Source organism: Phasianus colchicus, chromosome 3 (assembly GCF_987193195.1).
Source record: "Phasianus colchicus chromosome 3, bPhaCol1.hap1.1, whole genome shotgun sequence".
Classification (NCBI taxonomy): domain Eukaryota; kingdom Metazoa; phylum Chordata; class Aves; order Galliformes; family Phasianidae; genus Phasianus; species Phasianus colchicus.
Window position 1 is genome coordinate 87,017,755 of NC_143438.1, and position 12,723 is coordinate 87,030,477.

The following is a 12,723-nucleotide window of genomic DNA, read 5'->3' on the forward strand; positions in this document are numbered from 1 at the left end:
GCTAGATTTTCCCATACACACGAATCACAAATAAGAGTGCCGATGTCACTTTTTTTTGCTGAAATCAGCTGAAGTCCAACCTCGAAGGTGTACTTCTGTTAGTATTAAGCTAATTCTTCTGGGCCTGGTTGTCCAGCTAGCTTTGTATAAGTGAAAGCAAGTTCTTGTAATTCCTGGTGCAGGTAAATGCTGTAAGTCTGCGGAGGTGGATCAGTAAGAAATGATACTCTACGGTCAAGGAAATAATATTTCTGAAGTGTTTTAGGTTCAGCATCTTGGTTGAAATAAGTCCCTCCAAAATTGACTTCTGTTAACAAGCTTAATTATTATTACATATGTATATTTCTTGGAGGATGAAGCCTCAAAAGCTAAGCTACTTCCAACCAATTCCAGCAAATACTCGCACCTCAGCACAGGTGGCAACTGACATGGGGCCATGTCAGCATACTTAATGCGTGTGTTGATGTAACTAAGTCCAAAGCCAGGCTCTGTGACTGCTGTTTGTTCTCCTTTCCAATGACTGGTCCCTGTAGTGCTCCCTGGAGAGGGGTGACAACTTGCTGACGGAAACCATGAGGACAGTTCCAGGTGAATGGACCTCTTGTAGTTATCTCAGAAACATCGTATGCGTCACTCTCCCAATTCTATGCCCAGTGTACCAGCACACAAGTGAACCTGGCTGAGCCGTGGTTGCTATAAAAAGGCAGTTGAAGGCTGCATGCGATGTGCAGGACGCTTCTGTGACACAGAGGGATGGAGCTGTCCCATTGCACGATGGGCTCCATCCCAGCTTGCACCCTTCTGTGCTTTATTAGTATAGCAGCAGCCAACATATTTGGTAAGTATGTTCTTTTACTTTACTCACATACAGTAGTGACTGCTTCTGTGACCTTTGTGCATTATTCCAATTAAGTGAATAATGAACTTGGGTCTTGCACATTGCAAATGTAAATGATGGTTGTGTGATGTGATGTGCAGGCTGAGTTTAGCTCCAGGTTAAATCCTAAACTGTGAGGATGTCTACGTGATCAAGATTGCCTGAATTTGTAAAATCTGGAATTTGGGTGGAAAAACAAAGTTTTCTGGAAAACATGATTGTCTAGAGAAGAAGCATGAATAGAAAAGGGTGGGATGAAAATCTTCTATTTCTGTGTCCCATCACTGAATTTAGGTTTTATTCTCAATTTAAGATACTGAATGTTAGTCTGAATGTTGTCCTCTGTTCTCTTTGGTCTGTTTAAAGATCTTGAGTTTGATAGTCCTGAAGGCAGCAGTGTAAGTCATCCACTAATGTTTAATTCAAGTACTTTAATAAGCTGTACAAAGTGCTGTACAAAGGGACCTGCACACATCTCAAAGCAACTGGCTCACTCACAGTTGAGATGGAAAGAATGTGAGAATTGTCTACATGTGGATAGCTGTAGTTGAACTAACATAAAATCCCTTACAGTCTTGTGGCAGTTTCACATGGGCTTAAGGGGACACTGTAGAACTCAAAGAAAAAGTGATTGACAGTTCTCAGGTGCACGGAAAATACCTGTGGCTCAAATCATTGAAATCACTGAAAATTGAAAAGAATTCAGAACTTATGATGTGTTTGCACTACAATAAATTCAGACCAACTTAATCTGTTCTGTAAAAGAGAACCTACAAAATTTCACTGTTATCTTAATGCAGCAGACAAATTTGGTTTGCATTAAGAACAGATTGGAACAAGTGGTGGCTTCAGCAGCTAACCACGTGTACTGGTAGAGATTGAGAAGCTGCTAATATGAGCCAGTCTGATGCTAAGTGCCAGATACTGATTCTTTTTAGGTCTTCCTTTGGTTAAGAAGAAATGCCTTTCCTTTTTATTGAATAGTGTCTGTTATTTAACTTTATTTATATCTTTATTCGGTTTCAATAAAGAACAAATACTCAGAAACGTAAATAGTGATGTCCCTCCTGCTGAGGAACGGACTTGGCTGAGGAAAGCACTGTTTTGTGGAGGTAACTACAACAAATGATGGTACCTACTCAGGTACCAGAAAATGGTACCACATTGGTATAGAACAAAGATGAATCTGTCAGGCATAGGAAAAGGCCTCATGAGCACCTCCATCACATACTTATCCTGCACCTGGCAGCATTGCTGGTTTGCTCTGTGCCTTTCTCTGCTGTCACATACAGAAAGGCACAGTGGGGAAATAACCAGGGAGGACTCATGAACTTGGGCTTCCACTGTGCTTCTGTGGCGCAAACACTGGCATCACACTTAACGTTTACCTTCTTGATGCTTTCAGAGTACCAGACAGATTCTCAGCCATTGCGTCCCTGCGAACTTCAGAGGGAAAGGGCTTTTACAGGAGGAGAAACTTACATTCCTCAGTGCTCAGAAGATGGCCAGTTCAGGTAGCTCGTCCTCGCTGTAGTTCTGCTGTTTTACTATATAACTTTTCGTTGCTATTGAAATCTTTAGATTCAGTTTTGAAGAGCCACACTATCATTGGGCTGGAGGGCGAGGTACTCAGAGACTGAAGAGACTTCATAGAGCTGTGTTGCAGATCCAGCCTCTCCTGAATGAATTCCCTGTTGCTGGAATTCTCTAGGCTAATGGGTGAATCCAAGAGTAACCGCCTAATCTTGCTGAGGATTGCTGTGTAATGCAGCTGATGTCTTCCCATGCATACCAGTGGACATGAAACCTGTGACCAATGTGCCTGCTGGCATATATGTGCTAAGTTGATTCTTCTTAAAGTCGTGTGGTTGGGTTTCTTCTCAAGACAGCAAAATAACTAATCATAGAATCACAGAATCATTAGGGCTGGAAAACACTCCAAGATCACCTAGTCCAACCATCCCCAAGTATTGCCCCATAAATTCTGTCCCTAAGTACCACATCTACATGTTTCTTGAACACCTCCAGGGACGGTGACTCCACCAGCCTGTTCCAATGCTTCACCATTCTTTCAGAGAAGAAATGCTTCCCAATATCCAACCTGAACCTCCTCTGGTGCAACTTAAGGCCATTTCCTCTTGTACTATTGCTGTTACCCAAGAGAAGATGTTGACCCCCACCTCACCACAACCTCCTTTCAGGGAGTTGTAGAGGGTGATAAGGTCTCTCCTGAGCCTCCACTTCTCCAGACTGAACTATTAGGTAGACCCAAAGGATTTAGCAATACAGTCCTTTCTGATTCTATTATTTGAAGTAGCAAGTACTTGAGCCTGTTTGCCATGGTTTGTGCCCCATACTGACTGAGGACTTTGGAGTTAGCAGAATAAAATCTGTTACTCATGTTCTCCTTCAGGGCTGTTCAGTGCAGCAGGAATGGTCTTTCCTGTTGGTGTGTAGATGAGAATGGCATCGAGGTACCTGGCAGCAAACAGATTGGATATCCTATATCTTGTAAGTCAAAGGTTTTTATTTTTGTTCAAAATGTTGTTTTTTTTAAAGTGTTTTAAGACTACATTTAAACTGTTGAAGCAAAGAGCATTTAGACTTAGATGGACTCTATTTTATTGTTTTCACTGAATCTTTCTAGTGGGAATTCTAGTCTTACTTTGGGGATGGTCATGGAAAGTTGATATTCCTGTATCTGGTGGTCTGTATTCATGAAGATCAAAATAACATAAAATATAAACCTTAACTGATCATATTCACTTATGAATTGGAGAGCTTCAACCCTATCTGTGGTGGGTTTCTGGATACCAATTTTCATGACCTCAACTCCATCAGTGTCTTGATGCCTCCTGGGTGACAAAATCAGAAGTTTTCCCTCTCAGAAAATTCAGTTGTTGTTTAAAAATAGATGATTCTGTATCCAACAAATAACTTCCTCTAACAGTGTCCCTCTCTGGTGCTGCAGGCTTATCCTTCTGCCAGCTGCAAAAACAAAGAATCTTGGTGAGTGGCTACATCAACAGCAGTAGTATCTCCTACATCCCTCAGTGCCTGGACTCAGGGGCATTTGATGTGGTGCAGTGTGATGTGGAGCTGGATCAGTGCTGGTGTGTAGACCAAGAAGGAATGGAGATTTATGGCACCAGGCAGAGAGGAAAGCCAACACAATGTAAGTACTACTCAACAAAACAATGAGTTTTGTAGGGATGGAAGGTTTGGTGTCAAAGAAAGATGGTAAATAAGAACTTTGGGCACTGTAGCCTACGCTTATCCTATGGAAGTATGGGTGCTTAGTGGAGAAACTTGAATTAAGTCCCTTTTTCCTTTGGCTATAGAGAGAATACAAGACACCCATGTTAGGGTATTCAGTGTAATTAATCTAGGCCTCTTCCAATTCCAATGGGATTGTCTGTAGGACATTCAGCACTAGTAAACGTTACTGCTTTTCCTGCTAGGTCCAGGGACCTGTGAGATCCGAGACCGCCGCATTCTGCATGGGGTTGGGGAAAAGAGCCCCCCACAGTGCTCAGAAGATGGAGAGTTTCTGCCTGTCCAATGCAAGTTTGTCAACACGACAGACATGATGGTTTTCGATCTCATTCATTATTATAACAGGTAAGAGCATAGGCTTCCAAAACAGGGAGGCAGTGCTGCACAACTCTTAAAGGTAGGATATTACTGCATTTTTTTCCCCGTGAAATCCTTTTGCTGTGATTATGTCTGATATTATTTCCTGCTAATGAATAGTCCAAGTAAGAAGCATTCTCCTGTGAATTAAATTTGTTCTTCTGCAACAGTTTTGTATTCCATCCCTGTAGTGTATTCAGTGTGACTTTGCACAGTAGTGATTACCACTTTGGGATCTGCATTCGGGAAAGTAGCCAGGGAGAACTTTCAGACAAGGAGAAAATGGTAGATGAGATAGATGCAACAGAGAGAATGAAATACAGATGTATAGATGAACTAAGAAAGATAATTCCATATGGAAGGACAGAGAGATAAGTGGCAACACATAAAGAACAAGTTACTCATGACACTGGAAAGAAACTTGTCCATTTACACAGTGCTGGAGTTGCTCATACAGGTGAGCAAGCAAGAGATAAACAGAGACGTGATATACAGACCAGCTTCAGTGATTCGAGCCAGCTGGGGGAGATTTCAAAATGCTGGACCAAATGCTTGTCAGTGGGAGCAGGATACCTTTGTCCTTTGTAGGAATAAGGAATTAATGTTCATAAAGAGAAATAAGGGCTGGGAAAGGGGAACTGCAGAGGGAAGAGGTCTTGAGAAGTGCCCTTCTCTGGGCATCGCAATCAGCACGTTTCTCCAGAGGAGGGCAGTGAAGTAAATGTAATGTCTTGTTCTGCCTTGGCTCAGTTTGCAGAGAATAGAGCAATGCTTTAAATTAATATATTTTGAATCTTTTTTACATTTTTACTTTATTATGCTTTTTTAGTATTTGCTCCCATTAGGAGGTTTGTCTGGAAAAGATCTGCAGGACTGTGCACTTCTTGTGTCCATGTCATGTAAATAATCACAGCAGGACCATTTCACTTCCAGCTGTCTATTTTTCTAATTATGGCACAGACTTAATCCATAACTGTCTGATCGGAGTACCTTAGGTTGTTAATATATTTATCTTTCACCACATCCCTGCGTGGAATATTGTTATTCTGCGCTATAAGCAGACAGCAAGAATACAGAGTTGAAGTGACAAGTTCCAAAGCAAAGAACTGTGGCAAATATAGAGATTAAACCCCTATTTTAACACGTTTATGTTCTGATAACTGGATAACTTTGGCTCCAATAATTCGTTTTTGAAATCTATGTATCACTTAACTCCCTTTGTAAATGGCTTCCCACACTTTTCCAACTATTCCAGAATAAAGGAGTGTGTCATACAAAGTAATTCAGAAATTTGAAAAGAGTAAGGCTAAGATTTTCCTAAGAGGAAGACTTCTGGAAAGGATAAACCTAAATTTTCTGTCTTACACCAGTTGTTGCCTACTGTTGCTTCTTTTATACAGACTGTGCTCAGCCTAACTACGATAGGCATCTGTATAGTGGCAATTACTGTGAGAAGAGATCAAGAATCCAAAAATCAATAATTTTTACTTTATTGTTATAACTTTCACAGAATCACAGAATGGCCAGGGTTGGAAGGGACCTCAAGGATCATGAATCTCCAACCCCCCTGCCACATGCAGGGCCACCAACCTCCTCATTTAATGCTAGACCAGGCTGCCCAGGGCCCCATCCAATCTGGCCTTGAACACCTCCAGGGACGGGGCATCCACAACCTCTCTGGGCAGCCTGTTCCAGCACCTCACCACTCTGTAAAGAATTCCCCCCTGACGTCCAACCTAAATCTTCCCTCCCTCAACTTAAAACCATTTCCCCTCATCCTGCAGTTATCAACCCTTTCAAAGAGTTGATTTTCCCCCCTCCCTCTGTAGGCTCCCTTTAGGTGTTGAAATGCTGCAATGACATCAGGTTAAAGACCTTGATCACTGTCTTCCCCCAGTTCACTGGAGGTTCCGCCCTATTATAGTCTTAGAATAGAATCACAGTATATTCTGAGTTGGAAGGGACCCAAAAGTTCAACTGCTGGCTCTGCATAGGACCACCCAAAATTCAAACCCTGTGTCTGAGAGTGTTGTCCAAGCACTTCTTGAACTCTGGCAACTTGATACCATGGCTACTGCCACAATATTTCTCAGGTGCATTGCAGAATGCAGTTAGAGCAGCCCTGAGGGTACAGTAGGGTGGCACTGGGATTGAGACTAGTTTTGGTCTCATTTAGATTATGGAAGATTATGGGTTTGCTATAAAATTCTTGTGGTTGTCAACCTTTCTTTTTCTTGGTGCCAAAGTGCCCTTCCTTGCTAAAACTTATTCTGACTCCATCATTCTATGAATGCCTTGAGCAGAATATTCCATTTCCTTTTTACTAGATTTTTCCAAATAATCCACATGTGGCTGGGACATGGGGCCTTTATCATATTTCAGTGCTAAGATATGTCTCTGTAAAATAATAGTTGTTTTGGAATGTGGTGAGAATGTCCCACTGGCCATATTGCCTCAGTCCAGCAAACAGTCTTCTAGAAGGCTGCAGAAACCCCAGAGTGTCTGTCTGTTAAGATCACATTTATTATGTTTCTTCCAACTCTAACCTCATTAAGTTTCCTTCCTAAGCCACTACTTTACTGGAATCTGGCTGTTGTCATTCCTAGAGTATTCTACTGGAAACTACCATTTCTTTGATCTCCAAAAGTAGGAGTCAATCTCACTTGTAATACATTAGAAACCTTTTCTCTTTAATCCATGGAATCATTCTCTCTGAGTGAAAAACATTAGTGATGTTTTTATCAGCTTTTATGCTTAGTTTAGCACAGAAAGCCTACGTAGCATAGGAGGTAAAGGCAGCAACCTGTTTGTTTAGGCACTCAGCCATGCTGTGCACATTTGTGGAAGGAGCTAATGAACGACTATTGTAATAACATTAGGCCAACACGTGCCTATTCAACGTTCTTTGATGGCTTTTGGTGGTGAGAACAGAATTGAAAATGAATACTAGAGGCTGGGTATGTGCATAGGAAGGATAAGGAATCTTTCTGAAGGGAGATCTTACTGTACTGTGCTTGGTTAAAAAACGCAGGAGACTTGTTAGTCTACTGGAATGCTGATTTGGATCATGTTGGAGTCTGGGTGACACACGCAGATCAAAGGATTGTCCCATGGTTTTGTGCCAGTCAGCAGATGCTTTGTTGTTGTTGTCATTGGGCCTCCCTGGGTACTTCACAAGAGGCTGCCTTTCCTTCCAGGCTCCCAGAGGCTTTCCAAACCTTCAGCTCCTTCCGGGAGACATTCCCAGAGGTCTCTGGGTATTGCTACTGTGTGGACAGCCTGGGGAGAGAGCTCGCAGACACCGGTGAGTGCCTCCCAACGCCTCAGCTTCACCATGTTGAATTCCCAAGGAAAAGGACAAGTAATAAGTATCAGTCTTCAGTTTTGTTTGAGATCCAAGTGCATTCTTGCAAACACACAGATCAGTTGAAATGACTCTCATAGCATTCTCTCACTCAAGGTGAACCCACTGATGGGAACTCCAGCCAACAGCAATCAGAGTCAACCCTGCCCTCCTTAAGGTGCTGGAACCTTCAGGGTTTTTGCATGTCCATCCTCTGTCCATCTTAGAAAGCTGGATCCTATTCAGTGTCCAATTGCAAGTGTAGAGGAATATAAAAGACATGGAAGTTGAACTATTTTCTTCTTGCTCTGATGGTCTTTTCTTGTTTTCTCATAGACTTGGGTTACCTTTCAGGCATATTAGTAGTTGATGGGAAATTTTACTGAACAGAGTTTTATTTTTCAATATAGAGGAATGAAGAGGTTGAATGCTCCCAAGTCCACTTGCTTAGATATTTCTGTTCAAAAAATTGAAGCAAAAAAATAAAATAAAATATATTTAAAAATAAAAAACAACAACCTCTGGGAAAAATGCAGAACACGATGGATTAAAATTTACATGGTAGATGAGAACTTCAGTATTTAATTCCCACGAGTATGAGAAGTTCTCCTAAAATCTGAACTAAGCTAATCTAAACTCAGAAGAACTACTGCACATCTTTTCATTTGCTTAATTTAGTCAATCAAAATGGCCAGGAATTGTTTTTTGGAATTGTCAGTGCTATAATTGCGCAATTTCAATGTCTCTACTGCAAAGTGAACCACAACCACAGCCCAGTGCTGGTTACTGGATGTTCCTCGTTAATGGCAATGAGTGATGACTGGGCACTCAGCAGCATGTTGTGTGGTACAATGCATTAGAGTAATGAAGCCTGAGTTCACATTTGGGCCAGTTTATAGGCCTGGTTTTCTTTTTCCTAATACATTTCCAGTTCTGCTCCTCTGGTACAAAGCAGATGACCGCTGTTTTAAAATGAGACCTTTATTTCCCAGGCCTGGAGTTGCTGCTTGATGAAGTTTATGACACTATTTTTTCTGCACTGGAGCCTGCCCGTACATTCACAGAGACCAGCGTGTATCGGATCCTGCAGCGGCGCTTCCTGGGGGTCCAGCTGGCCACCTCTGGCCGCTTCAGATGTAAGTAGTACCCAGCTGACACCATGAAAATAATAATTTTGGGGTTTATATATGACAGCTGCCACTGTGAAGAATTGTTCTGATAGCCTCTTGCATTTAAGCATATAGTAAGAATCAAGATCCTTCCAATGAAGCTGACTTTTAATCTCCAGGCTGTAGATTTGTAGCATCAGATTGTATTTAACCTATGAAGAAAGCTTTCCTTTTGAGGTTTGCATTAATTGAAAGCCAGTGAACTCTGCATAGAATCTTTGAGATTCTGGAGATAGATCTGATGCTTTAATTACACTTAAAAGCCTGAGAAAATGCTTCTTAAGTTACTACCCTACAGTCAGAAGTAGGAAGGATCTTACACTGGCCACAGCATTCTCCATCCCCATGAGACTATATATGAGGTTGCAGTGCCTGAGCCAGCAAAGCTGAGCTTCTGGATCTGCCCTTGGGGAGGATCTTCCCACTGGAGAGGGCAGGCAAATGAGGAGAGCTTCCCTGCTGGTGAGCAATGAGCTCTGCAGGGCAGGCAGTAAGGTGCCTCCTTCCTTGCACCAAAGCCTTGTAGAACTGCCTTGTCGGGGAAAGTTTGTATCAACTGGTGTGGTTCTTCATCCTCCTATCCAAACTCTGATGTTGGCATCTGACCCTCACTAAGGAGTCATTGGTCAGATACCAATGGAGGTCTTCCAGCCATGTGGGTCATACAGTTGTTCTATTTCTGGGACAAGCCATCATTCTGGGAGGTCTGGAAAGCATCTTCTCCCTCCCACTGCTCAGTGCCGTGAAGCAGACTGTGCCTGTAGTTGGAGGTGGTTCAGTAGGAATGAAGCTGTAACAGCCACCAGATGGAGATGTGACCACACTCGTTAGCCATTGACCGTGATGCTCTGATGAATTACCCAGGATTTACACCAGCCAGACACACTATGTGCTGCCAGGAAAGCCGTCAGACTCCATGGATGAAGGGTTTGTTCTGTTGTGATGCTCTCACTACCTGACAGCTGAGCAAAGTGGAAATGCTCTGGAAAGTGAGAAATGTTTAGGCTTTGGGATTGTATCTTTATAGAAAAGAGCAAAGCTTCTGTTGGAAGGGCTGAGACTGGTGTTAGAAGACCGTAAGTCATATCAGAAAGTGTGCTTCTCTGCCCTTCTGCCCAGTTTGACAGGAATAGAGGCTTCTGTTCCCTGCACAGAGGTATGAAAGAAATTGATAGTCTCAGCACAAATCCCTGCCATTAGGTATGGAGCTTGTTGCAGGAGCAGTACCTCATTCTCACTGGAAGCACTGCACTGTACATGCTTGCGTCTCTGCGTCCCATGCTGCACATCTGTTTCTGCTGACCACCTTTTCTTTTGCATTAATGGCCAAAGCTCTCTGAGTGAGTGATGTTTCTCCTCCATCTTCCTTTGATAATGGCTGAAAAATGAGTTGAGGTTCTTGTAGTTTTCAGAAATCAATATCTACAGAAGAAAACCATGGAATTGATTCACTTGGGTGAAAGAGGATGGAAAATTTCTGTCTTGGGCTGGTATTTGAAGTTTCAGGAAATTAAACCTTTTTTTTCTCCAGGCTTGGTAAAAATAAGTAAATGATTGAATCAAGCATAGATGGCTCTGAAACCTTAAGTTTTTCCTCCTCTTTTCTTCCAGGCCCTTCAAAATGTGAGGTTGAACATTATGCAGCCCAGCGTTACCAGCATGCCTACATCCCATCGTGTGACTCTGATGGGGGATACACAGCAGTGCAGTGCCAGCAGGGAGGACAGTGCTGGTGCGTGGACACCAAAGGGCAGGAGGTCCAGGGCACGAAGAGACGAGGACAGCCCCCAGCTTGTGGTATGTGCGAGGTTTGGAAAAGGGGAAAATGCTAGCAGGCAGCATTGCCTTCCTTATCCATGTATGCTTTCAGTTCAAACTGGTCCCATTCACCTTCACCCTCTAAACTCTTCATACTGTGGGAATTTTGTGTATGATTAAAAAAAATGAAGGAGCAATTCCCTTCTTAGGTCTTGACAGATTGTGGTGCTCAGAAACTGGTATCCAAATACGTCAGTACTGTTAAGAAACACATTTGAATGAATTATTAAATACCATATTAATTTAATTTTCCTTTAGATCTGCCTTCAGCCTTTTAGTTTTTCATACATTCAGATAATCTATCCCTTGACTCTAGGAGAGTCTAGGTCCCAGTATCATAGAATCAGAGAATCATTAAGGTTGGAAAGATCAGTATAAGACCATCTAGTCCAACCATCAGTATCTGTCATAGTGTAAGCAAAGGTGATGTTTTGGGCTACCCTGTTGTTTTGGTGATAGCTACTGAACTTCTGTCTCTCTCTCTCATTCTGATTTTTTTTTTTTCCTGTATTTCTTTCATACTTGGCCACAAAAATTGTCAAATCTGGTAGAAAAATATTTAGAGAAGGTGTCTGAGTTTGTGCTTTGAGAGGGATTTCATTAAGAATCCATCATCAAATCAGTGCTCCAAATGGAAATGACAGCAGAAATGTTGAATGGCCAGAGGGGGGGAGAAAAGCTAAAAACCTTCACTCCAAAGTGTGCTACCTCAGTGTTCAGGATTGTGCCAGAGGGCTGGGGCACGAGGTCTTAGTTCTAAATGTCTTTGGGGAAGCTCATTTCTCTGCCTACAAGATGCAGTGGTACCATGCAGATAAAAAAAGGAGGAATCTACCCTGGGTGTAATGATTCCAAGTCACTCAGCATGCTCCAGGCACAGACAGGCTTACAGTAAAATGAAAATGTTCGCATGCCTCCAAGGCTGATCACCAAGGATATTGCAAGGAAGCCTCCGAGAGGCCTCACCATATGTTGGGGCTGGTTGTTTTCTCTTTGCATGTGCTTTGCTGAGCTTTCCTGATAATTTTTCGGGGGGCATGACTTGAGGCTGCTTGCAGCTTTTATTGGCTGACTCAGGAATTTTAAGCAGGGGATATTTCTGTGGAGATTTTTTAGGCTAACCCCAAGAAGGTATTTCATGAGAATATAGCTGGAGTCTCTGGCCAGCCAGTTACATGCCATGTGCGTATCTCCTCTGCTCTGTTTTATTTCTTTGTGATTTCTTTGCTGTTATTCCCAGCACTGCTCACACTGGAGGAAGCAGAGATGTAGGTATGGGGAGCACCTCAGGTCACACAAGTACCAGGAAGTTCGGATAGGAACATACTCCTTTTTAGACCCTACAGTAAATTCACCCCAGCGGTGCTGTTCTGTTTATTCCTCATCATTTTACTTTGATTCAACAGTGAGTAGGAGGGCAGAGCATTTAACAACTGTGTTCCTACATTTGCTTTTGATTAGCATACTTGGGGATTGTGGCTTACACTGACTTATTGGTCCCTAGAGGAATGTTCTTCATCCCTGTTACTAAGAGGGACTACACTGAACACAGGAGGGGCCCATCCTACAGAAAATGCCTTTACAAAGAAAGCACTGTGATGGACTCTGAGCCCATGCCAAGAACTGCAGCACAGAGCAAAGGTTCTAAAAGGAGGAGTGAGAAAGATGCTGGTCACAGAACCTCAGATTACTTGCTAACCTATTTGAGCAGCTTTTAGGATTTCTAGCTTCTGTCCTCTGTTAGTTTTAAAGAACTAACATTGTTAGTTTTATAATATTGCCTGAAAATGAAATGGATGAGGAATGAGGACTGGAATACAGAATAGAGATGGAAACGGAGGTGGAGGCGGGGATATCCTAGGGAATGTTATATCATACAAAAT

General features: G+C 42.5%; 1 protein-coding gene across 1 annotated transcript in view; it reads left to right on the top strand.

Moving 5' to 3' along the window:
- Window positions 1–407: 407 nt before the first annotated feature.
- Window positions 408–12,723, top strand: part of TG (thyroglobulin) — a 139,972-nt gene continuing 127,656 nt past the window's right edge. Inside the window, exons 1-8 of the mRNA XM_090138023.1 lie at window positions 408–838; window positions 2,283–2,391; window positions 3,291–3,388; window positions 3,849–4,052; window positions 4,339–4,498; window positions 7,708–7,814; window positions 8,846–8,989; window positions 10,634–10,819. Of these exons, the coding sequence (XP_089994149.1) occupies window positions 754–838; window positions 2,283–2,391; window positions 3,291–3,388; window positions 3,849–4,052; window positions 4,339–4,498; window positions 7,708–7,814; window positions 8,846–8,989; window positions 10,634–10,819 (1,093 nt within the window). The 5' untranslated portion in view covers window positions 408–753. The remainder of the gene's footprint in view (window positions 839–2,282; window positions 2,392–3,290; window positions 3,389–3,848; window positions 4,053–4,338; window positions 4,499–7,707; window positions 7,815–8,845; window positions 8,990–10,633; window positions 10,820–12,723) is intronic.